This window comes from Gopherus evgoodei, unplaced genomic scaffold (assembly GCF_007399415.2).
Source record: "Gopherus evgoodei ecotype Sinaloan lineage unplaced genomic scaffold, rGopEvg1_v1.p scaffold_79_arrow_ctg1, whole genome shotgun sequence".
Taxonomy (NCBI): Eukaryota; Metazoa; Chordata; order Testudines; family Testudinidae; genus Gopherus; species Gopherus evgoodei.
In genome coordinates this window covers 156917-183753 of record NW_022060100.1, presented here as the reverse complement: position 1 = coordinate 183753, position 26837 = coordinate 156917, and the positions used below count along the sequence as shown (strand labels likewise).

Genomic DNA, 26837 nt, shown 5'->3' with positions numbered 1-26837 from the left:
GAACCTTTGTTTCATTTGAACTTCTCCATGCTCAGCAGCTTCTGGAATTTGGTTCAAAGTATTTACATGTTTCCCTGCCCTGTTGTTAAAAGTGCTGCTTTAGAAAGTGGGGAAGGGCAGGAACTGCCTGCAGGATCAGTAGCTGAGTCCCTTAGATATTTATAGCTCATCGGAAGGAGGATGGGGATTGGTGGGGATTAAATCTGGGGATTTAATAATAAACACAGCAATATCATTGTTCTTAGTGAATTTTCATCTTCTAATTCCCATAACTCATTAATTATCCCTGGCTGCCCCCGGCCGTCTGGGAAGGGAGAACTAGTAAACTCCTGTGGCCAGTGTGGAACTGAAGGCACAAGGATCTTTCTGTGACTGACTCAAAGTCACCCAGAGTGAAATTCACTTCACTGGATAAGGCCCTAGTTGCTGAGCTCTGCAGAGGGATGGGAAGGTGAATTCCATCCCCCATTCTTGAGCATGGACCCCCCTCCAATTCTCACCCTGAGCTCAGACACTACCCCAACCTTCCCCTGCAGTGATGGACCCACTTGATGCTGACGGAGCCATCTGCCCATGGGAGCTAGAGAGGACAGAGGCCCAGCTCCAGAACTGCTCCCCCTGCCCACAGCCCCCAAGCTGTGCTAGAGTTGCCCTGACTTTCCAATCTGCAAATGGGTCCAGCTGTACCCAGCCCGTGCACCCACCACGCACAAACTGTCACAACAAACATGCCAGGATTGGGAAAGACCATCTGGGGCTAGCTGTAGTCTCCCTTTACTGCTGTGAGAGGAATGAGGTGGTCCCTCATATAGAATCCAAACAGGGGCAGAAGGGAAATGTAGTTTCTTCCAGGGGTTTGAAATGTTTGGTTTAGAGTCCTGAGCTCTGTCTTCCTGTTTGTCTCCTTCTGCCACTTTCCGATCTCTTGGAGAGACAAGGTGAGTGAGGTAACTTTTTTTGGACCAATTAAAAATACCTTTTTGCTATCCTGGAACCAACATGAGTACAACAACTTTCCCCTTTGTGCACCCTCCCCATCTCACCTCCCCCTGAGCTGAGACTGCCCCATGTAATAGGAAAATAAGGGTTCAGTCCTGTTACTGGATTGGGTCTTGCCAGCACTAACGGGAGTGAAAACCTGTGTGCATTAATGACAGCAGCAGCTCTGGGACTCGACACATAGGGAGAAGAGATGGGAGTGAGCAGGTTATGTTTGTGCCAGGTGTGAGTTACTCATGGGGGAATTCTGCACCGCTGCATATGCACAGAATTCACGTCCAGCGCATAATTTCTTTTTTTGGCTTGAAGATGATACATTCTGCCTGAGAAGAGCTGCAGTTCTGCCTTTCACCCACCAGAGCCCCTGTGGCACCAGAACAGGTTGCAGCCAGCTGGCTCACAATGCAACTAGTCAGATATTAACCCAGGCAGCAACTCACAAGCATTCAATAAAGTGTAAACACATTCTTATAGTCCTAATACCTGTTTTAACAATTCTAACACAAGTGAGTCAGACTGATTCCACTGTGTGTTTGTCCCTGTTCAGTGAAGACATGGGGGCTTTTGCAAGAGCTAACACCTCATCTGGCAGTGTCACAGGCAGGATTGGCAGGAATGGTGTCTGTAGCCTCTGTTTGCCAGAAGCTGGGAATGGTTGACAGGGTGGATCATTTGATGGTTACCTGTTCTGTTCATTCCCTCTGTCGGAGAAAAACACAGTTCTCGCTTTTTGTTTGGGTGCAGCAAAATCAAATACTTTATTATTTCTCAAGCAATTACAATAGAGAGAGGGAGTGTCCTAGGACACAGGGTTGCCCCAGTCCTGGACAGGTCTCTCAACAGGTAAACAATTACAGCAAGCACTTCTACCTTTGTTACAGACAATAACAAGCAATAATACAGACAAATAATGAGCAATAGCTGCATTTTGTTTATACATAGGCTATCCTGCTATCTAATTTTTCTCACTTCTAGGCACCAGTCTATGTATTTGATTATCAGTGCAAGGTCGTGATAACTTCTCACACAGTTTTTCCTACTCGCTTCACACTACCCTCTCTTCTACAAGTCTCATGTCATTAGGGTTACAGCTGGCCTAACTCTTGCTAACAGACTGACATACATTAAGATCCCCTACAAATCCTTGTCAATTCTTTCCCTTCTTCCACAAGGCTCTGCCCCTCCCTTCATAAGAACATAAAAATGGCCATACTGAGTCAGACCAAATGTCCATCCAACCCCACATCCTATCTGCCAACAGTTCCCAATGCCAGGTGCCCCAGAGGGAGTGAACCTAACAGGTAACGATCAAATGATCTTTCTCATGCCCTCCATCTCCACCCTCTTGACAAACAGAAGCTAGGGATACCATTCCTTACCCATCCTGGCTAATAGCCTTTCATGGACTTAACCTCCATTAATTTATCTTCAAAAGGAATGAGGAGTGCTTGTGGCACCTTAGAGATTAACAAATTTATTTGAGCATAAGCTTTCGTGGGCTAAAATCCACTTCCTTGGATGCAAACGGTGGAAAATGGAGTAGGAAGATATATATACCCACAGAGAAGATGAAAAAATGGGTGTTGCCATACACACTATAACGAGAGTGATCAGTTAAGGTGAGCAACTAGCAGGAGAAAAAAAACCTTTTGTAGTGATAATCAGGATGGCCCGTTTCCAACGGTTGACAGGAAGATGTGAGTAGCAGTGCGGGGGACAAATAAACATGAAGAAATAGTTTTACTTTGTGTAATGACCCATCCACTCCCAGTCTTTATTCAAGCCTAATTTCATGGTATCTAAGTTGCAAATTAATTCCAATTCAGCAGTCTCTCGTGGGAGCCTTTTTTGAAGGGTTTTTTTGTTGTAATAATGTGACTTGAAGTCTGTAAATGAGTGACCCAGGGAGATTGAAGTGTTCTCCAACTCATTTTTGAATGTTACAATTCTTGATGTCTGCTTTGTGTCCTTTTATTCTTTTACATAGAGATTGTCCAGTTTGGCCAATATACGTGGCAGAGGGGCATTGCTGGCACACGATGGCATATATCACATTGGTAGATGTGCAGGTGAACAAACCTCTGATAGCTTGGCTGATGTGATTAGGTTCTCTGATGATGTCCCTTGAATAGATATGTGGACAGAGTTGGCAATCGGCTTTGTTGAAGGATAGGTTCCTGGCTTAGTGTTTTTGTTGTGTGGTTGCTGGTAAGTATTTGCTTCAAGTTATGGGGCTGTCTGTAAGCAAGGACTAGCCTGTCTCCCAATATCTGTGACAGTGAGAGATTGTCCTTCAGGATAGGTTGTAGATCCTTGATGATGCGCTGGAGAGGATTTAGTTGGGGGCTGTAAGTGATGGTTAGTGGCATTCTGTAACTTTCTTGGTTGGGCCTGTCCTGTAGTAGGTGAATTCTGGGTACTCTTCTGGCTCTGTTAATCTGTTTCTTCACTTCAGCAGGTGGATATTGTAGTTATAAGAATGCTTAATAGAAATCTTGTAGGTGTTGGTCTCTGTCTGAGGGGTTGGAGCAAATGCTGTATCTTAGAGCTTGGCTGTCAACAATGGATTGTGTGGTGTGGTCTGGGTGAAAACTGGAAGCATGTAGGTAAGTGTAGTGGTCAGTAGGTTTCCTATATAGGATGATGTTTATGTCGCCATCACTTATTAGCACTGTAGTGTCCAGGAAGTGGATCTGTTGTGTGGACTGGTCCAGGCTGAGGTTGATGGTGATCTGGAAATTGTTGAAATCATAGTGCAATTCCTCAAGGGCTTCTTTTCCATGGGACCAGATGATGAAGATGTCATCAGTGTAGCGCAAGTTGAGTAGGGAGGTTAGGGGACGAGAGCTGTGGAAGCGTTATTCTAAGTCAGCCATAAAAATATTGGCATCCTGTGGGTCCATGAGTGTACCCATAGCAGTGCCGCTGACTTGAAAGTATACCTTGTCCCCAAATGTGAAATAGTTGTGGGTGAGGACAGAGTCCCAAAGTTCAGCCTCCAGGTATGCTATGACATTATCGAGGATACTGTTCCTTATGGCTTGTAGTCCATCTTTGTGTGGAATGTTGGTGTAGAGGGCTTCTACCTCCATAGTGGCCAGGATGGTGTTTTCTGCAGGATCACCAATGGATTGTAGTTTCCTCAGAAAGTCAGTGGCATCTCAAAGGTAGCTAGGAGTGCTGGTAGCATAGGGCCTTATTGCCAAGGGACAGAGAAACTTGGCCAGCAGCAGGGAGTGCAGAACACCACCCTAGTGTGGGGGTGACAGCGCCTCTGGGGTCCTGACATCCCAGCTCTTCACACACCTTCCTAGGGGCTCCCAACCCTCCGGGCTGTTGGGACTGCAACCTCAACCCTACTGATGAGAAACAGGCCTGGTGAGGGGAAGCTACTGGCTCAGGGTCACACCAAGTGTCAGAAGTATGGATGGGACCCAGCAGTCCTTCTTTCCAGGCCCCTTCACTAACCACTGCTGCACACCCCCTCTCACAGCTGGCAATTACAAGCAGGCCCTCATGGGTGTTCCCCCTACCTTTGAGAGGGAGTGTGGCAGTGGCATCACAAAAGCCTTTTGCAGGACCTCAGACTATTGGTCAGAGGTGGTGGGGAGGTAGTGACCTCACAGAGAGATGCTGACATCAGCCAGGCAGGACAGGGGTGAGGGGCCAGGGAAACCTCAGAGACCCCTGTTGCTTTGCTTCAGCAAGTCTCCTTCTCCAGGTCTCTCTTTGAGGACTGAGAGAGTATTCGGGTTCACGGCAGTGAGCGCCAGGAGGAACCTCTTTTGAGTTTTCTCCTTCCCTTTTAGTGATTTTATTAGAAAACAGCCGTCTGTGTTTACAAGGTAAGAGCCTCCTGGAGGTTTGAAACCTGTTCAGTCTGATCCATCTGGTGAGAGTTGAATTCTAGGCATGGAATACACAAGCTTAAGGAGGCAGAATATTATTCCACACCTGGGATTTTGTCCCTTAGAATCACTGGGGATATTAGGATTTGTCCTTTTTTGTTTCACCTTTTCCTCCATCCATCCCTCCCTCCTTTCTCTTCGTCTCTTGCTTTTGTCCTTTCTCCTGTTCCTCTCCCAACACCAGGAGGTGCCTGCATGTGTGTGTGTGTGTGTTGCGGGGGAGTGCTCTGCAGCTCCCACTCTGGGAGGTCCACCCAAAAATGTTGGGCTGAACTAGTGCTCGGGCAGTGATCCCCACCAGTGACCTGGGCCATCCTTCTGGCTCCCTGGTGAGAACTCTCAGCCTCCCGTCCTCAGTCTCTACCCTGATTGACTGAGCAGGGGGTTATTGACAGGGAGGAGACTCAGGTCCTTGTTCTCTTTATAAGTCATAACCAGTTCTATGTTTGATGAATTTTGCCGCTTCTCTGCATTAATTGTCTCTGAGCAGTTCATGATTCTCTCTAACATTGCAGTTCTCCTCAAATACTTGCAGAATAATTACTGTCACTGTTGTTGGTCTGGAGCTCATCTGAGAGCACTTGATTCAGGTTATTCAATGTCTGAAATTCAAGATCCGATTATTAGTTTGAAAATCAGGGCTCTTGCATCCTATTCCCAACACTGCCACTGACTGGCTGGGAGACCTAAGACAAGTCAATTCTCCTTTCTCAGCCTTAGCTTCTCCCTCTTTCAAGTAGGGATAATAATGATCTGCTCCTACCTACCTCAACAGATTCACTCTTCCCCAACACACACACTGTCTCTCCCCACACACAAGCAGTCTCCACACTGCAGTTGAAAAGCAGCTGGCAATCTAGTAGGAGGCCCCTGGAACAATGGGATAGAGAAACCTGCATCACTGAAAGTACAGCCATAAAGACAGCACACAGCAGCCTTCCCTAGCAGGGGCAGTGGGGAGGGGGGAGGCAAGAAGCGAGATCATCCGAGCTCCCTGCATCCAGGTCACTTTCCTCAGGTGGGCTGCGTAAGGAGAGGGCAGAGAGCAGCAGCTTCTGATGCTCCCCTCAGAGCACAGCCCAGGTGGGGAAAGTGACCAGGACGCATGGAGCACATAGTGTTGCTCCTCACTCCTCCCAACCCTCTGTGAGCCCATGGAGGAGCATTGGGGCAGGGGAGAGCAGTGAGCACCTTTGCAATGCCACACAGTGGCCTTTGACCCCCTGGAGCCCTGGGTGACTACCGGGGGGCCCCACCCTTTGTGCCGGCCAGGCTCCCCAGCACAAGCAGCAGAAAACAAAGAGACGGGCCACCCACTGAGCAGTGGTAGCCTGGGCGGCTCGTAATGGAGGCTCGGGGGAGGCTCAGCCTCCCCAAACCTTGCGTTGCCAAGGGGCCAGTGGGGCCCATGACTAGGGTCCCTAGCCAAATTGGGTCCCCTTGGAAAAGTCTCCCCCACGGTGACCCCAGGGCTGGAGGAGCTACCACTCCTTGCTACGGCCCAGGGGCTGCAGCAGGGGCACAGAGCTTCTCTGGTCTCAGGACCGCAGCGAGACAGGGGTAAAAGAGTGATAGGATGGGGCCAGTGGGGGAAGGAGTGGAATAGAGGTGATAGTGGATGGGGCCATGGGTGAAAGGTGTGGAAGGTGGCGGAGCCACAGCAGAACGGGGGGGCCATGGTTCTGGAGCTTGGGCCCCCACACTAGTTTTCCCTCTCCCTGTGCTTTGGCATCACTAGCCCCTGCTTAGCAAGTAGGGTTCATTGGTCCCCATAATGTGGGGTGTGACTCCTAGGGGGACACAGAGGAAGATTCATGGGGGCACCGCAGGGCCTGAGCCAGCCCCCATGGAGGGCAGGGAGGAAACACCACTCAGCCCCACTCTGTCCCAGCTCTTCCCCAACCCCACCCTCAGCCTGAGACTCTGGATCCCAGCCCGGCATCGACCCCTCTACCCCTGTCCGCACCGCTCTCCCCAGCAAGCAACAGCCCCACTCCTCCCAGCCCCGGTTCTTGACCGTGGCTTCCAAGGGGCCACAGCCATGGCTAAGAGGGCACAATGTGAAATGTTTGGGGACCACTGTTTTAGGGTGACATCCTCAATCACTCCTCTGCAGTCCAATAAAAGCTATTCCTCACCCACCTACCCCTCCATCAGGACGGACTGGGTATATTCTGCTGCCCTTCACTCATACAGGAAGGAGAATAACATTTTATTCCACTCAATCCTAAAGTGATTTGTAACGCACCACCATCCCAAACTGGTCATTTTGGGGAACCGGCCCCATCATACTGCATACCTAGGCAGAGTAGGTGTGTCTGTGCAAACACAGTCTGTTCCTGAAGTCTTTCCCCCAGCTCCTCACTAGATGTGAGGGGGGAGCTCATTCAGACCTTGCTTATGCTTAGTATTTAAAAACTTCTTAGTGTCCCTATCTCTGCCGGCCTTAGATTTCTCTTCCTGTCCGTTTCCTGACAGCTCAGATGAGGTGACCGAGTGGTTACGGTAATGGGCTGCTAATATATTGTGCTTTGTACGCATGGATTTGAATCCCATCCTCATCAGAGGCATTTAATCTTCGCCCTTTTTTATAGACAACCATCTCCCCCTTTGGTATAATAACAGCTCTAGCAATGTTACTTCCTGCAAACAAAAACCTTCTGAGAAACTCAGGACCCCCCCCCCACCGCATTGCTTTAAATAAGATGTCTAAATCCCACATTTCTAAAATGTTTTTCTCTAGTCCTGTTTTTCTTAGCTTTTCTTTGGAAAGGTAACATCCTCATAATCTCCCCCAAACACCCTGGGACCTCCCCAAATAATTAAAATATCCCCATCCTGAGCAAGGCCACAACAGTGAACCAGAGCTAGTGTTTAGGCCAAGCTGTTCTGAAGGAGGCAACTCCAATATTTTCTCCCTGCTTCCCTTGGCAAAGTCTGACTGGGAAAAGAAAATTCCCCAAAATGAAAATTTTCTGCTGAAAAACCAATACTAGTCTGTTTGGGGACTTTGGTTTGAATGTATTAGTATTCTTCTCTTCTGATTTCTGAATCAGTTTTGTCCTCCAGATGTGTTTCCAGCTGTTGAGTTGTGGGGAGAGAGGCCAAGTCATGATGTCTCTACCCTTCTTTCATAGTTTCTTCCAACTTTCTAGAAAGCTCCTTTGGTAGGATGTGAGTCAAGCAGTGTCCATTGTTGCTGTGCTATCTCGGAGAAGTCTGCATTGTACACAGTTCCTGGGATAGTCCTTGGGAGTGTGGATCCCTTTAACAGGCCAGCAACGAGTCTGGCTCCTCCATTGTCGCACCTGGAAGGCTGGTGGTGGGCATTTCCCAACCTCATAACATATCTCAGTAACACACACACAGCAAACTTCATAACTTCCCAACCAATGCTACACACACAGACCAACACAATATTTATGTTCAACAGATCAAGACTTTTGAAATGATACCTCAGCAGGCAGACTTTGTACAAACCGTATCATCATTATATGAGAGTGGTGAATATGGGGCTTCCAGGTGCTGCTTTGAGCACAGCATGCCACACCCGGACTGACATTGCAATGGAGACGTACCCTTAGAGTCCATCTCTCCTAGGACAAAGATGGCAGCGTGGCTGGCCTGGGTCATCTGACTTGGGCCCATGGAGCTAAATCTGAGGGGCTAAAAACTGTGGTGCAGATATTTGCGTTCACACTGAAGCCTGGGTTCAGAAACCCTCACCCCTCCTGGGGTTCAGAGGTTGGGCTCAAGTCCATCTGTCTGCACTATAATGTTATAGTCTTGCAGCCTAAGCCCCATAATCCTGAGGCACCTGACCCGGGCTTTGAGACAGGTGCCCTGGGTGTTTTAATCACAGTGTAGACATAACATTAGGATATGTCTCCAGTGCAATGAAACACCACGACTGGCCCGTGTCGGATTAATCCATGATAGCGGCTTGGGCTGTAAAGTTGCATTGTACGTGTCTTGGCTCTGGCTCAGTCCCCTGTTCTAGGAGCCCAGAAGGCTGGGAGGGAGTTTAGCGAGTGGAAATGGTAAAACCACAGTGAAGTATTACCCTGAACTCGTGGTATTTCTCCATCGGTCTGTCTGCTTTGGGGCAGGGACAAAAACCCATTCTGCTGCATTCGTTATTTCAAAGGGTAGTTTAGGATTTTCATTCTCAAACACGTTGCACAAAGTAGGACTCAATCCTCAGTGTAAATAAACAAGCTATCAACACATCAGGAATTCCAATAACAGGGGCAGGTTTTCTCTGGGCACTGAGATTTTTCAAGGAGTTGGTGGCTCCTTTCTTTCCTCATCCTGGAGTAAACTCAGCTTTTTATTCCATCCTTGATGATTCATGGAATAACAGCAGCAGCCTGAAGAAAGAAAAGAGGGAATATCTCACTGCCACAGGTGAAGGTGGGCACATCCCCTCTGTTTGACCATTGCCATTGCAGGAGAGAAGGTTTCAATGGAATTGAGTGCCCTGGCTCAGACAAGTGACACAGAAAGATTTTGCTGTTCATGGACCCGTGCAAAGGAAATTGTGTCTCTGTGTGAAAATGGAAAGGGAAATGAAACACCCACATGATGGCACCTAAGGCAGAAGGGAACCTTATAGGATTAGAATAGGATAAATTCTCAAGCAGCATGTTTCTTTCTTTGCCCATCTGTCAATTTTTATTATTATCAATGGAAATATTTTGCCATTGGGTTGTGTGTTTACACAGAAATTGACATTTGCCAACAAATACGTAATCCTTCCAAGCCTGCCTACTCTGCTGGTGGTGAGTTCAGAAGGACAGAGTCATTCTTCCCCGTCCCCATTGGCAGGCCTGGACTCTCCATGCTGCCCACTTCCCACAATGCTGGGACTCATTCCTGATCTCCCCTCAGACCTCTGCTCCCCACCCCCACTTCTGGGATCCCTTCCCCACACTGTCCAAATGCCCTGCTTCTAGGATCCTTCCCCCTTGCCCTTCCTCCCTTCTGAGCAAAAGCTCTGCACTATTCCCACACTGGGAATTGAACCCCAGGCCACCTGGGTGAAAACCAGGAATCCAGATCACTAGACCACATGGGACTGGGATTGTGCTGTTGGTCTACTAATCCAACCCCTCATGAGAGTAGCAGCGTCGCCCAGCAGGGATTGCACACAGGGCTGCATTAACTCTTCAGGTACCGAGGTTTTCCGTCTGTCTTTTCCCAGCGCCTGTGATCAGGAAATAGACATCAGGACTCCCAGGTGCTGCACAGACCATGACTGAGATAGGGACCCCACATTGCGCTAGGTGCTGCACAATCTCTGGCCAACACTGGGACACCCAGGGGGTTCCCCTCAATTTCCGTGAGCCTCTGCTGCCCAACTTCTTCTGACTCCATCTGGATCACACTCCCGCTGCATAAAACCCACCTTTCCAAACAGTCCTCCTTTTCCTGCCCCCTAATTTTGCTTGCACACCCTGGGACCATCTCCTCTCTTCCTCCCTCCCCCCCGAGGTGAGCAGAGATGGAGGCAACTTCAGCCACTGGAGACAACCCCAGCGAGCGCTGCAGCCCACCCCGGGAGGTGTGTGCAAACACAGGAAGGGACCAGCTGGGCTTAGGGGATGCTTTGAAGAAGGGGGCAGGAGAACAAAGCCCAGAGCCTGGGGGCGGGGCTCTGGCACACTGTGACTTGGAGCCTGGGCTGAGCAGCTGCTCCCTGAATCTCCACGTGCTGCCAGCAGCGCTGGAGCTGCCCGAGCCGGAGCGGAGCCGCTGTTCTCAGGATCTGCCCCCGGCCCTGCTGGGACCCAGGTGGGGACAGAGACTGGGGAGGAGAAACTCCAGATACCGGGGAGGGTGGGGGAGAGGAGCCGAGCTGGAGTGTGGGAGGAGAAGCCCTGGACTGGGCTGGAGCCACACTGGGGGGTGAGGGGAGGAAAAGCCCTGGGCCCCTGCAGGAGCTGCAGTGGGAGGGAGGAAGGAGGAGAAGCGCCAAGGTGGGGCAGGGGAGGAGAAGCCAGGCTGGGTTGGGAGGAGGGGGCAGAAGCCCAGACCCCAGCAGGAGCTGCACTTGGGGGGATGGATGGGGAGAGGAGCCACCTTTCGGCAGGGAGAAGCCCTGGACCCTGGCAGAAGATGTGGGGCTGAAGTCCCCAGCCCGGGAGCCCCAGCCACCTTAGTGACAGAAGTTGCAAGGCTGAAGCCCTGACCCCACTCTGTGTGTAGCTGGCCTGAGCCCCTCTCGCTCCCATCCCCCCTGTGGAGCTGGCTTCCACTCTCCGGCTGTGGAGAAATTCAGCCCCAATCTCCCCATGTTGGGATCTCCATTTCCCCCACCATCACCCAGCCATGAATGGATTTAGCCCAGGATGTAGGATCAGCATTGGCCCCATTTGGCAGGTGGGCTCTAGGGCACAAAGAGGTGCAGTGACTTTCCCAAGGCTAAGCAGGGAGTCTGTGGCAGAGCAGAGACTCAAACCCAGAACGCCTGAGCCTGAGTCCTGTGCCTTAACCACAAGGCAACCTTCCCACCGAAGGAGAGGGAACCTCCTCTGCCACTTTGAGGGTGTGGGTGGGAGCAGCCACTGGGCAGAGCTGCCAGGAGGTTGGGAAGGAGGTGTTTGGATAGTTGGGGGAGGTGATTAGCAGGTTGGAGGGGTCTCTGGACAGAGCAGTCATGGGACAAGGAGCAGGGGGTTGGATGGGTTGAGGGCTCAGGGGGTGCTTGGTGGGGGGTGGAGCGGAGTTGGGGCAGGCAGGGAGCAGAGGGAGTTGGATGGGTCAGGAGTTCTGGGGGTCCTGTCGGGGGCAGGGAGTGGTTGGATAGGAGTGGGAGTCCCTGGGCTCTGTCTGGGGTCGGGGGTGTGAATAAGGGTCAGGGGGACAGGTAGGGGTTAGGGTCCTAGGAAGGCAGTTACAGTGGGGGTGCTCTCAGGAGGGGGAAGTCAGAGGACAAGGAGCCGGGAGGCTTAGATAGGGGGATGGGTCCCAGGAGGGGGCAGTCAGAGGACAAGGAGCAGGGGCAGTTCTGAGGGGGGCAGTAGATGGGGTGGGGCTCCCTGGGTGCACACGCTAATGAAATGTGCTGCACATGCCTATGGTTACAGTGGTGAGCTACTTGCATCCTTTTCCTGTTTGTGCCATTTCTTTCCGTCTCAAGACCTGATAACAATTCTCTCTAGTTCTTCCCCTTCTCCCCCCTCCCCACATGTGGCTAGAAAATCCAAGGAGATTCCCTCGTTTTCCCTACAATTATTGACTCTCTAGTCTCTTATTTTGCCTTATTTTCTCTGTAATTGTCCAATTGCCATTTCAGTTCTGCTCAGCTTTGGGATGTGAACCCAGCCCTTTTTATCTGCAGCAATTTGTCCTTGGTTAGATGGCAATTTGCTGTTCTGTGTCATTCCCCCAATGTGGGTTGTGGTTAGTCGGTGCTGGTTGGAGGAGCCCACAGACATGGCTGCCTCTGGGGGAGAGATGAGGTGGTCGATCTCTGCCAGAAACAGGACATGGCCGAATAGGAGGGGAAGGGAGGAGCCTGTGTCCCTATGGAGCCTGCCCAGCCCCTTTGCTTCTGCTCCTTTCTAGAGGAGACTTTATTACTGGGGAGGCTGAAAAATTTCCCTGTGGGCTTAGTCTGGCAGGAGGGACAGGTCTCCCCTGTAATAAAGAGATGGAGCATGTTCCCAGCATGGCAGAATCTAGGCTGTGTCTGTGCAGGGAAAGATCCTGGGGGAATCGTGCTGTGACATGAACTAAAGCCTGTTCTGAAACCTCCACAGTTGCTCTTCTGACCCTGCCAGGCTGCAGGATGTCATCCATGTTTCGCTCCAGCTCATCCCATCCTCCCATGGGACAGGGAAGGGAAACGGCCGCGGAGGAGCCAGTTCAGGTAGGGATTATCTGTGGAGGGGGCTGGTGGGTTCCTGCTGGAGGGGAGGGACAGCAAATACACAGGAGGTGGGAGGTTTGGGCAGTCTGGTTTGGAGGTTGGAGTTTGCCAAAAAATTCCCAGGGTGGAGATTGGGGGGAGGCCAGGGTGTGGCAAACCTCTTGGGACTGGTTTAATATGCAGCTTCCATTCTAGGACCAGACCCATGAGGTTAGAGGGTGGAAATGCTCTAATTTGTGGAACAGGAAACACCCCCCCAGGTGGGGCTAGGAAAACAGACCAGACTCCCAGGGCTGGAGCCAAACCTGATTAACCAGCGACTGCTCTGAGATGTGAGGGGGCACCCACCAGTGAGGCTTGGGGGAAGGGGGTTCTTAACCTTTTTCTTTCTAAGGCCCCCAACGTGCTATAAAAACTCCACTGCCCTGCATATGCCTGATTCTCTGCATATAAAAGCCAGGGCTGGCATTAGGGGTGGCAACCAGGGCAATTGCCTGGGGCCCCATGTGACAGGCCCCCCGCAAAGCTAATTGTTCAAGCTTTGGCTTCAGTCCCTGGTGGCAGGGCTCATGGCCCCATGCTTCGGCCCCAGGCAGTGAGGTTTGGGCTTTCTGCCCTGGCCCCAAACGAGTCTAACACGGGCCCTGCTTGGAGGACCCCCTGAAACCTGCTCGCAGCCCTGCAGGGGTCCAGGGACCTCTAGTTGAGAACCACGGCCTTAGGGGATATGCCCCTCCTCCATACCCAGCTCCAGGGCTGGCCTTAGAGAAAATGGCGCCCTGGGTGAACTTGTATTTTGTTGCCACCATCCCCCCTGGCCCTCACAGGCTCCCCACCATCACGTCCAGACCCCGATACATCTCTCTAGTGCTTAATCTGTATTGAAAGAGGCGCCAGAGCTCAGCCCTGGCACAAATTCAGCACTGGCAGGGCGGCCTCCCAGCGGCGGCTGCTGGCCGAGCGCCCAGCTCTGAAGGCAATGCCCCCGTCAGCAGCAGCGCAGAAGTGAGGGTGGCCTGGTGTGTGGTGTATTGTGCAGCCTTTTATTGTATGTAAAGTGCAGTTTGTAATGCAGCATTGCACCGCCGCGGGTTTGGCTCTGGTGGCGACAGTGTCAAGCTTCACAGAGTGAAGGTCGCCTCTGCTACTTGCTTCAAATTTTCAGTCTCTAGGAGCACACACAGAGCAAGGGTAGTGACCACACAGACATTCACAAGCACAAGGTCTGGTCAGTTTTACAAGTTTTATTAAAGTTACAGTTAAGGCTAGGAATACCCAGGCATGTAGACCAGGGGTCGGCAACCTTTCAGAAGCAGTGTGCCGAGTCTTCATTTATTCACTCTCATTTAAGCTTTCGCATGCCGGTCATACATTTTAATGTTTTTTAGAAGGTTTCTCTCTAGAAGTCTATATATTATATAACTAAACTAGTGTTGTATTGTAAAATAAACAGGGTTTTCAAAATGTTTAAGAAGCTTTATTTAAAATGAAATTAAAATGTTGATCTTATGCTGCCGGCCCGCTCAGCCCGCTGCTGGTCTGGGGTTCTGTTCACTTAGGCCGGCAGCGGGCTGAGTGAGGCCTGCAGCCGGCACTCCGCCTGGCAAGGATCTGTCAGTCAGAATCCCAGACCGGCAGCGGGCTGTGCGGGGCTGGTGGCCAGGACCCAGAGGGCTGGGGGCAGAGGGCTGGAGTCAGGGCTGGGGGTTGGGTATGTGAGGAGGTGTAGGTGTCAGGACAGAAGGGGCGCTGGGTATGGGTGGGGGTGCCAGAGTCAGGGCTAGGCTTGCGGTTTGAGGAGGTGAAGGGATGAAGGAGTCAAGCAGAGGGCTGGGTATGTATGAGGAAGGTACAGGGCTCAGGGCAGGAGTCTGGGAAGGGTGCGGGGCTCAGGGCAGAGGGCGTGGTGTGTGTGTGTGGGGGGTCAGGGCTCAGGGGAGAGTGCTGAGTGACTGCCCCCCTAACAACTCTCAACCCCGCTGCTCCTTGTCCCCTGAGTACTCCCTCCTGGGACCCCACCTCCTAACTAAGCCTCCCTGTTCCTTGTCCCCAGACTGGACTCTACCTCCCACCTGTCCCCTGACTGCCCCAACTCTTATCCACAGCCCTGTCCCCAGCCAAACCCCCGGGACTCCCATGCCTATCCAACCACTCCCTGCCCCCTGACAGGACCCTCAGAACTCCCAATCCATCCAGCCCTCCGACTCTCTGCCTGCCCCAACCCCTTTCCACACCCCTGCCTCCTGACAGGACCCCCAGAACTCCCAACTCATACAACTCCCCCACTCCTTGTCCCCTGACCACCCCCTTCAGAGACCCCCCCACCCTAACTCCCCCCCCCCAGGACCCTCCTTGCTCCCGGTCCCCTGACCCTTATCCACCCCCTGCCCCCTCACAAACCTGGGACTCCCATGCCCCATCCGACCCCCCCATCCAACCCACCCTGCTCCCTCTCCCCTTACTGCCCCCACCCCTTACCCAACCCCCCAGCTCCAGGCCCCTTGCCATGAGGCTCCACACAGAACTGGATATGCTGCTCCGCAGGAGCACACAATCCCACCCCTCCGGTTGAGCGGGGAGCATGTCTGCCCACCTGCAGAGCCAAACGCTGCCCTCGGGAGCGCACAGCCCCAAGCCCAGAGTGCTGCATGCAGCGGCAGGGCTCCAGGGGAGGGGAGAAGGCAGGAGAGGGGCAAGCAGCTTGCTGCGCTCGGCTCCGGAGGGCAGACCCTGCGGCTTCCCATGCCGAGAGAGTGGGGCCATTTGCCCACCCCGTGCGCACGGCTATGCTTCTGCTCCCTGCCTCCGTGGGGGAAGTGGAGACAGAGGAGAGCGCGCCGGGCTGGGCAGGACTTTTAGTGGCATGCTGGAGTCCTGGCAGGCTCCAGTGTGCCATTAAAAATTGGCTCGTGTGCCGTCTTTGGCGTGCGTGCCATAGGTTGCCGACCCCTGATATAGACATTCTATGAAGACCTGTGCAAAAGTTACAACTCTACTTCTACTCACATCCTGAACAATAGTATTAGGGTCTGATGTGTCTCTCATGGAATGATCATCAGTGGAGGGATGGTTCCGTAGGGAGCTCAGTTTTCCTGCTCTGGGCACCCCCTTTTTATAATGTGATTCTGATTATACCTCCTTAGCATTGACGCACCACCTGTATCCTGTGGTTAAAGGCACCTGTTTCCAAATGTGCCTTACATAATTTTTTTATTTAAAATTAATCTTCTGGCTAATTGTTCACCCTGTTACCACTTGGTACCTCTTCTCCCATCATCTTAGGGCATCGAGTTATTCCTCGGCCATTTACTTCTGTCAGCGTTTCTTAGCTCCAAGGCCTAAAATAGCAAAGCTAAAATCTTGCAGGTCTCAACCTACAGGCCTTGTGTTTCAACCCTATTTACTTAGATACCAAATACATGATTATTCTTGCTACATACCGATCGATTGATTCCCTATTTAGCATACAGTGATTCTATATGACATATCGTGTTATTTATTTATAACACCACATAGTAAATGAACAGTAAACTAAAATCATTGACTGTCGTTCCCACCCTTACTCCTACACTGCTGCTGTGGCTTGTGGTGCCCGGCGCTCTGCCTGCAGCTCACAACGGGCTTTGTGCTCTCACATGGGGGCTGCCTCTTGCTAGAACCCGAGATACCCTGCAGCTCTGTGGCTGCTCCTGGCTCACCAGGGGCCATTTCAGATTTTGTGGAGAGGGGCAACGTTAATTGTGATCTCAGTGGCTACTGAGGCACCTGAAAACTTTAGCGTTTTTTACAGAAAATAACTTAGAAATTCACTGATGAGCAGTGTATCTCATTGTTATGTAAAGAAAGATAAATATATACGGGACTCCAATTACAGCCACATAGTAAATTTAGGACAATCAGGAGATAACACAGCAAGATATTCCCATCCCAAGCCTTGAGGTATCAGTTCTGGAGCTTTAATGCAGGTATCAGAAACACAAGTTTGATACTTTGCACCCTCTCTTTAGCAGAGATAAATAAATATGGAGAAAGGAAGCAGATTTTACTGAACAGACACACTCTGTGTTACTGCCGCCATCTCCTCTATTTTAGTCAATTATTTTTCACTCCACTGAAAACATATTTACTTAATTTACATACATGATTAAGGTTTTTTCTCTTTTATTAAGAAAGGTAATTTATTTTCTAGTAATTTTGGCATTTATGTTTGCTGATCACAATCATGTATGTGGCTCACTAACATTTGACTCCATCTTTGCTATTAGTATCGTACTTGGAGCTGCATTTATTTTCATAGGAATTTTAAGTTATTTTCCAGATTTAACTGTATCATGAAGTTTGAGGGAGACAGTTGCCTGCACCTCCCCCACTTCCTACCATTCACTCTGACTCTCAGCCAGCCAGTAGAACAGAAGGTTTATTAGATGACAGGAACACAGTCCAAACCAGAGTTTGTAGGTACAGACAACAGGACCCCATGGTCAGGTCCCTCTTGGGGCGGGGGGTAGGGAGCCAGACTCAGTTCCCCAGCCAGCTCCAAACTGAAAAATCCCCTCCAGCCATCTCTTCCAGCCACACCCCCCGGCTCCTCCTCCAGCCTTTGTCCAGTTTCCAGGGCAGAAGGTGTCACCTGGCCTCATCCCCCCCCTTGGGCTCAGGTTACATGATCAGCTACTGTCCCTCAAGTGAAGTCACACCCTGGTATCCCATCCCCAATGCAGACAGTCCCAGTAAAACTCCCCCGCAACATCTCCATGTCAGTCCTCCCCACTCCCTGCTTCATCACAGACTAAAAATACAATCTGAAGATAAGTGGTCTTCATCTGCACAGTGTCTGAAGTTTTGAGTTTAGCTAATTTTTTTCAATCAAGCCCTGCTAAGGTAAGTACAAGCAAAATGTACAGTCTGTTGTTTGCTAGTAGCATTTTAAATAATGAATGACAAAGCACAATACGGTAATAACAGTATTAATGATAATTACACCAGCCAGGACAGGTGAGGCATTTTAGAACTCATTACTCAAAGAACCGAATTTAAGCATAAGACAGAAATAAAATGACAAAATGCACAGACCAGTTAAAAAGCTAAACTAACAGCACTATCATCCTGACCAAATGTGAAAGAATAAAATTACAGAGACTATATGTACATTGTGCATTTTGACAGGAAGTAAAAAGAAGTAATAACAGTAATTGAAGTGTCTGTTGTGGGGGGGGGATGTTTGTTGGGGGAGTGTGAGACACAGCCCGCTGTCATTTCCAGCGCAGCGGCACTCACTAGTCCGAAGGCTCGTTCACACAGCAGCAGGGGCCACAGCTCCCACTCCTTCCCAGAGGCAGCAGCACAGAATCTTGTCCCCCCAGCTCAGCTCAGCAGAGACTGGGCACAGAAGCAGGAGGGTGGGGCCACCCCAATATTAGCAACCCCCCCTGCGCAGCACACAGGAGGCCCCTGGGAGCAGCTTGGCAGGGGCAGCTCTAAGTGGCGGGAGAGGGCAATTCTACAGGAACAGTTGTAGGTCAGACAGCTGAAGAGAAGTGGGGAGAGGGGAGAGAGGATACTCCTGCTGGAGGAACCCCCTCAGCAAGGGCCCCCGGGACCGTCATGTAGTCTGCCCCCCACTATGTCTGGCCCTGTCCAGCTCTTTACAATGAGAACAGCATTGGGCTTCCTGCCAGTGAACTCTCCCTGCACCCTGCTAGGGCCTCCATCTCCTGTATCAGTCTGTGGCTAGTAGGGGGGTGATGGATCTGCTGGGAGAGACAAGGTTCTCTTGCTTCATCCCCTCACCCTGGCGTTTCCTGGCTGCTCTGAGCGGGGTGGGGGTGGGACTCTGACTGTGAGCCACCCAGAGCTTCCATTTTATTGGCTCCTCTCCCCCATGAGTGTGGGGCACCAGGTCCTGAGTGTTGGACTCTTGCTCTTTCAGGGGCCGGTGACCTTCGAGGAGGTGGCTGTGTATTCCCGCAGAGAAGAGGGGGCTCTGCTGGACCCCACTCAGAGAGCCCTCTACAGGAATGTCATGCATGAGAACTATGAGACGGTGACCTCGCTGGGTAAGGAGTCCTGTCCCCTAGGTTATTAGAAGCTGTGGGGTCTCTGAAGAACCTGAGTAGTAATAACTTTATACCGTTATCCATCATCCAAGTTTTGACAAGTTTCCTTGCCTGCCTTTTTTTGCCTTATCTCCCACCCACTAGAATAATTTTTAGACATTTGTCATCAGTAATTTTGAAATTGCATTTAATGTATGCTTATTGGCTACATTAATAACTACATTAATAACTTTTTTAAATTAATTAATAAAATTATAAAAAATATAAAAAATAAATAAAAATGTTTTAAAAATTATTAAAAATTCAGTCTTTTTAAGAGGATGTAGAATTCTAAACTGAGTAAATAGGTGTGTGACTGACGCATGGCTTGTGTGACAGTCAGATGAGCTCCTCTTTCAATAGAACTGGTAATAATGTTGCCATTCAAGAGCCGAACGGTGAAAGGAGACCAGAGCCGTCTGAGAGGAGGGGAAGAGTAGCTAATTCTGGGGTGCCAGGACATGGGGAGGGTGTGTGCAGGGTTAGAGCTAAGAAGGAGGTAGTAAGAGACGAGGAGGGAACACAAGAAGCTCCCAAGGTGGCGGGAGGTGGTGCCGGCTGAGAGTAATGAGACGAAGAGAAGGGGTGTGTGGAGGAGGGGCACCCAGGAAGTGGGCTGGGTGGGTCAGTGGGAGGGAGGAGAAGTTTGGGGATCTAGAGCTATGGGGGATCCCAGACCTTTAACCCCGAATCCCTACTCAAACCTTGTTGCTTTCGAGCCTGCACTCCAGTTTTCTTTCTGTTCAGTTTCACTTCATTATACGTTTCCTCCCCCAAATACTATTTTAACTCTTCACCACCCTCTCCCACTCATTACCTCCCTCCCCATATAACCTCCCCATCTCTATGCACAGTGACCCCAGCCACCGATCCTGAGTCCTTGTTGCATTCCTCCCTCCTATAGCACTGCCACTGCCCAGGCGCAAATGTTGATGATATCCCAGGGTGGTAGTGTAGCCTGTACAATTTTTGCACCTATAAGATTACATGTTGGGGTACAACTTGCCCTTGTACATGGCTCCTCAAAGTTAATTGAGAAGATGGAATTTGGTGAAACAGACAGAAACTTGATTTCATACAGACAGTTATAATTTAAATCATAGGCAAGGATCAATACACGTAACAATTAGACTAAGATCAGTATAGTAAAGAGGGTCTTGCACTGTGCATACTTTCAAGGTGGAAACAAAGATCGAGGGGCAAGGGAGGCCCTGCTTCAGTTTTCACTGTCTCAGGGACCCGACAAAATGAAAAAAATGGTCACAAGGAGAGGTAATTTATCCACTTCCTTATGGTAATAGGTTGGCTGTATACCATATCTGCTCCTCTACTCTGATTACAGGAATGTCAATAGCTGCCCCAACCCCTATGTGGCCTTTGGGTAGTTAATCATTTAGCATCAAGCCTTAATACTCATAATTTACATCACTTAGTTATTAATAATTCCAATATATAAATGCGTCCAACTGCTGAGATAGCGCATAGCAACCTAATTGCTAAAGCCTGCCCCAAACCTCCTTCTTTCAGAATCCTGTGGCATATTGCACCTGTTTGTAGTTACTCCTTAGTCTGTCAAAATGAAGATGCAAAATATCTGACCTGGGATTCTCTCCTTAGGCCTGTTCAGGTAAATCCCAGACTTCAGCATAATTTCTTCCACAAAGCCTCCACCTAATACAAGGCCCTTAACTGTAGCAAGCTTAATAACCCATTTATCTATGTTCACCTCCTTGCCCCTCCACGCATGTTCCAAGCTAATAAGCAATACTCAGATAATGTTTACCTCTAGCGAGCATAAAATTACCCAAATGACATAGATGATAAAATCAGGTCAGGGTCAACGGGAGTGAGAGTTTGGAGAGAGTCTTGTGTCCTTCTTTCCCCATCTGCAGCAGCCACAAGCTGTCTTCCCTCCAGGCTCTTTGGATCTCTGAGCCTGTCCCTCCTGATGTTGTGTGGCCCAGTTCTTGTTTCTTACAGTCACCTTTTCCAGAAGAATTAGGGGCTGTTGCTCCTGAGTTTTAGTGTTTAATTCCCCAGCCTCCACATACTGGGGGAGTTTAATTCTCCCTCCCATTACACCTGAGTCACTGGATTTCCTAATTCCCCAAAATGTGCTTTTGCAATGTCACAGTCAGAGGTAGCTAAGCCTTTGACCTGCCTCCATGGTCTGCTAAAGGAATGGCCCCTCAGGTATCAGGCCTCTAGCCAGCCCCTGTCTATGGGCAGGGACCCACATGCCTCTCCTTTTTGACCAGTGTGTGAGGATTGCAGCTTGTCCTCTACTGTGTTTTGCTGGACTAACATCCAGTTCCTGTACTTTGCTTTCTCTCCAGGGGCTATGAGTAGTGTGTGTGAGATAGAGGTGGGAATTTTGGTGATACTTGTATGATGCCAATACACACCTCAGTTTCCTGCTGTGATTGGTATTGCTATGATTATAAAGAGCAGGAGACGTGAGGTGTGTTGTCACATAGTTGTCATGGGGTGATATGACTGGATCATTAAGGACTGTCTGGGACCAACTTACATCAGTGGAATGCCCAACAGAGACAAGGAAATAATTGTCACCTGTCCATGGGAGGATCTCCACTTAGCTGAGTGAAGCATCCATGGGCTTGTTATGTTCTTGGGAAGAGGAAAATCTGGGCTTGCAGATGCAGGGAGCTCTACTGGAGCGAAGACAAATGGACAGGCAAAGTGAGAGGAAACAAAACAGTTTTCTACAGCAGCTTAGCTCAAGGGCATTGGTCAGTATGGACTATATTGTTGTCTTTGCTTCTCTGTGCTAATGAAAAGACTTTCCAGTGCTGTGTGTCGGTTGACTAATAAACCTTGCTATATTTTAAAAGTCTGCCCAGTGTCACAGCAAGAACTTTCTGAGGTGCATTGAAGCATGACTGAGGAACTGTCTCTGAACAGAAGTGTAGTTCAGCTGGACCTGCCAGCAGAGCTCGCAGGTTGAAATGGGAGTGTTGAAGCCAGAGGCTCAGTCTCAGGTGTTGAAGCTACATGGCCTGTCCTTGTGGAAGAGTGGAACCCCTTGGGAGTCTGGCGCACACAAGGGGCACCTCCCAAGGACTGTTTAAAAGCCAGGACATTGCCCAGATCCTATGGATCCATGACAGTGCCAGAGGTTAAGCCTTATGGGAATAAGATATAAAACAGGAAAAGGATCTAAATGTGTATTTACCATCAGCCCCTCATCAGTCCACTTGGGAATCCCTGATCTGTTCCAAAGTGTATTAAAACCTTCCTTAAAGATTTACTTCTTAGTTATCAGGTCATGTCAGTTTTATTAGTGTTTTCCCTTCACCCTCCCGCTTTCCTGGTTCTTGTCACGCAGACAGCAAGCAGCAAATGACCAGAAGTCTGAAAGGCAGAGAATGGGATGTTTATTGGGGTTAGTTTCCAAGCAAGCATATTCCAAAGCCCTTCACACCAGTTGGGCTTATCTCTATTTGTCAATAGAGACCGTTCCATAGTGTTCCATTCCCTGCTGTGACGTCGCAGAGTGTTTACCCCATGTCCCCTGTGACGTTGCGCTCAGTATGATTTCATGAAAATATGCTAATAAGTGTGAATATAATATAACTGGAATGTGTATCATGCAAAAGGTCTCTTGTAAGGTATCATTACAAAGCTTATAATCTACTAAGTGTGTTCATCCTAGCTGTATGAATATATCATTCGTATAGCTGAAAGTAGGACTATAAAATGTAAGTCTGACCTCCTACTGTAGTTATGCAAAGTGTGGGCCATTAATGTAAGTTTACAATCTTGATGGCTCCCATCAGCTAGGACAATTGCTCCGTTTACTTGCAAGCCTGCCTGTGAGTCAGACCGGGAAGAAGGGGCCTCACAGGACATGTGACCATGTCGCCTGGTACTGGAATCCATCTTAAACCTGGTGCTTTTCCATTTAGAAGGAGGCAGGGACCAAAGAGAAAAAAGATTCACGCCTTGTGCCAAAGGTGTATAAAGGGGTTGAAGAGAACAAAAGGGGCTGCAGTCATGAGAAATCCCCTAGCTACCAGCCGAGCTAGAATAAGGACTGTACCAAGGGAAAGGATTGGTCCCAGACTAGAAAGGAGTCTAGTCTGTGAAAGAAGCTTATTGGAACATCTCTGAGGGTGAGATTATCATCTGTATTCAGTTCCTACTGTATTAGGTTTAGATTTGCGTGTTTTTGTTTGATTTCCCTTGGTAATTTATTTTGTTCTGTCTGTTATTACTTGAACCACTTGAATTCTGCTTTTTATATTTAATGAAATCGCTTTTGCTTATTAATTAACCCAGAGCAAGTAATTGGTAGCTGGGGGAGCAGACAGCTGTGCATATCTCTCTGTTAGTGTTATAGAAGGTGGATACTTTATGAATTTACCCTGTATAAGCTTTATACAGAGTAAAACAGAGTTGTTTGGGGTTTGGATCCCATTGGAACTTGGTACCTGCTGGAGAGAGGAGCACTTCTTAAACTGTTTTCAGTTAAGTCTGCAGCTTTGGGGGGACATGGTTCAGACCTGTGTCTGTGTTGCAGCAGGCTGGCGTGTCTGGCTCAACAAGACAGTACTGAAGTCCCAAGCTGGCAGGGAAAATGGGCTCAGAGGTAGTCTCAGCACATCAAGTGGCAGTCCCGAGGGGTTTCTGTGACCCAACCCATCACGTTCCCCTTCCCAGCTCTGATGCCACAGACCATTTACCCTGTGTCTCCCTGCCCATCTGTGATGCCACGGAGCATTTACCCCGTGCCCCTTTCCAGCTCTGACACCGTAGAACCTTGCCTATGTCCCTGTTCCCGTTCCGCCCATTTAACAAACGTGATTCCAATTTCCCTTCCCCCTGCTGTTTGACCCGTTTATATAGTAATATTCTCAGCTACACCTAGAACAATAAATTGTACGGAAGAGAGAAACAATTAGAGAACCAGACACATAAACAAGAGAAAAATGGGGGCTATAAAGATAGAACAATACAGAAATGAGGGTTACACAGCCAGAGCCATTGATAAGTGAGATCTTGCCAGACCGGATGCTGTCAAACTAAGTTTCCCTTTATCCATCTTAAGATCTGTTTCTTTATCTGTTGGTGATGGGCACTATCTGGACAGGATCGTATTCCTAAGAGCCCAATAGCACCTTATTCCAATGTGACTGGTTTGGGATGTGAGGATGTGACTGTTCGCTTCCCAGCTTATGGCTGCCTCTGCTGCTTAGCCAAAGGCCTTAGCCCAGGGGTCTCTAACGTGGTGTTCGTGGGTGCCATGGCGCCCAGGAGGGCATCTGTGTGCACCCACGTAGTGGCCAGCAGACAAGCATCTGCCAAAATGCCACTGAGAAGCAGCATCATCAAGAGGCTTTGCCACCGAAATGAAGCCAAAAATCAGTAGCATTTCGGCAGCGATGCCTCTTGATGTTGCCGCTTCTCGGCGGCATTTCAGCGGATGCTTGTCCTCTGGCCACAGTCCTTGGTGGTTTATTTTCCGGTGCCCGCCAGACAGAAAAGCTTGGGGACCACTGCCTTAGCCTAAGATCAAATCCTCAGACTAATCTAGTGAGAGAAGGCCCACATGCAGGCGGACTGAGATTTTGATTGTTTATTTTCATACTCCTGTAACTAGCTAAGTGATAAAAATACTTGTAAGTTCTTCTTCAAGTGCTGTCTCTGTGGGTGCTCCACTCTAGGTGACGGTGCGTCCCGGCGCCGTTGGTTGGAGATTTTCGGTAGCAGTGCCTGGTTGGGGTGCACGCACCCAGATGGTATCTCCCGTCTAGTTGGAATCTTCCTGAGTGCATGCGCCCCACACCTTCCTCAGTTCCTTCTCAACTGTTCTCGTCTGAAGACGGGACTCGGGGCAGTGCTATCTTCTCTTCCCTGATATCTATAGGAAACACTAACAAAGAACATAGAAATAATTATTAATTACTTCCCAGTTGTTTCCCTTCCTTTAGTATAGTTACATAGGTTATTTTGCTTAAAAAAAAACAAAAAACCTCAAAGTTGTCTCCCATTGAGACTCACTTCTCTAACTCATAATGCCAGGACCTTCAGGTTTCAAAAGATGTATCTCCTGTCAGGACTCTATGCCACACTCATTGTGTGAAGTGCCTCGGGGACACCCACATCCCCGCGAAGTGCCTCCATTGTGCGAGCCTCACGTCAAGAGCTCACCGTGACAGGGATCTGCACCTCAAGATCATCATGATGGAAAAATCCCTGCAGCCACTGTCAGAGATGGGAAGGGTAGAACCCGCTCCCACACACTCCCCAGCCAGATCGGAACCGGTGGGGAAGCGTTGCTTCACCCTCCCTGGAGCGGAGGCAAGAAGCTCAACAGTCTCACAGACGAGACTCTAACAAGGGTAGGGGGTCTCCGGCGAGATCCCTACCCCCTGTGCTGACAGCCTGAAAGACAGCTGTTTCAGCCTCTCCTAATGCCTCAGGAACTGCTCTGACAGAGCTTAGAGGCAGAGACTAGACCTCCTGTGCGGGGAAGGCACCTACTGACTCGGTCCCCTCAGCGCCGCAAACGACTGCGGCGCTGACACCTCACTCCTCTTCGGCACCGAGGAAGGCTACAGCACCGGCACCACGTTATTCCTCAGCTCCGGCAACGGCCGCGGTGCCGGCAGCGCATTCGGCTCCAACACCCAGAACGGCCGCGGCACTGACAGCCTGGTCAGTTTCCGCGCTAAAAGCAGCCGCGGTGCTGCCGGCACGCTCTGCTTCAGCGACAAAAATAGCTGCAGTGCCGACAGCGCGATTAGCCTCGGCACCACGAAGAGGGTCGGCACCCAGCCACTCGTCTTGCCCGTACACCAGCTGCAGACCCCCTGCAGGGCACCTCTAGGCTCAACACAACAGGACACTCTGCCACTCTCTCCTACTAAAGAACTAGAGCAGAGAGCAAGCTTAGATCAGCCTAGAGAGCAGGAACAGCAGCTTCTCACTCAAAGTGACCTTCTAGTGCCACCTGAGCCTCACTCTCCGCTCCCAGACACAGAGGACTCCTTTCTTGACTTGCCAATTTCTCCACCTGAACTGGCTTTCACCGACGGTGACCTTGAGCTACAGCAGCAAGCGGAGTTCTCCCCTCCTGCTTCTCCTCCACAGGCACCTTTACCACCTCAGGTCACGGCTCAAGCCCAACAGCCTCAGTTTCCCTGTGTTGCCCCCCCCCCCCCGTGGGCGATGCCTGGGTTCTCCTACTCTGCCTTGGCCTCAGTGGTACCCGTGGCAGAATCCTCCTACCAATCATCTTCCTTCGGTGCCTCAATCTCCTCCTCCATCCACTTCCAGGGTGCCTGAGTCCCCTCCAGAGTCCGGGAGCTAAGCACCATATCCTGACTCACCTAACCCTAACTCTCCATTAGCCTCAGATGAAGCCATCCTCCCTCCACCTTCACAGTCCGTGGACGACTGCAAACAATTTCAAGAGCTTTTCAGGGAGAGTTGCAATCAGTCAGGATATCCCCTTAGAAGAGGTCGGGAGAAGCAGCACAATCTCCTCAAAATTCTTCAACGGTCTGCGCCCTCGAAAATCCCGCTCCCTATAAATGACGCACTCATGGAGGCATCTGACACCCTCTGGCAAACCCCAGCTTCTCTAGTACCAACTTGTAAGAAGATTAAACGTAAATATTACGTTCTTGCAAAGGACGCAGACTTCCTATTTTCTCATCCACCACCAAACTGTCTTGTCATTGATGCAGTTACACAGCGAACTAAACAGTCACAATATCGACCAGCCTCACAAGACAAGGACCTTAGATGCCTTGATGTCCTGGGCCGCAAGGTTTATACATCCTCTACACTACAGTTCAGGATTGCAAACTATTCTGCTCTCCTCGCCAGCTATGATTTTGACAATTATAATAAGCTTCTCGAATTTGCCTCATAGATCCCAGAGGACAGAAGAGCAGACTTCAAATCAATCATGTCTGAGGGACACCGCCTCGAGTA

At 50.0% G+C, this 26837-nt stretch overlaps 1 protein-coding gene across 1 annotated transcript in view; it reads left to right on the top strand.

Moving 5' to 3' along the window:
• The window catches only part of LOC115643949 (zinc finger protein 879-like), a 70043-nt gene that overhangs the window by 6660 nt on the left and 36546 nt on the right, over window positions 1-26837 (top strand). The window contains exons 3-4 of the mRNA XM_030547971.1: window positions 12671-12780; window positions 18710-18836. Coding sequence (XP_030403831.1) covers window positions 12700-12780; window positions 18710-18836 — 208 coding nt within the window. The 5' untranslated portion in view covers window positions 12671-12699. The remainder of the gene's footprint in view (window positions 1-12670; window positions 12781-18709; window positions 18837-26837) is intronic.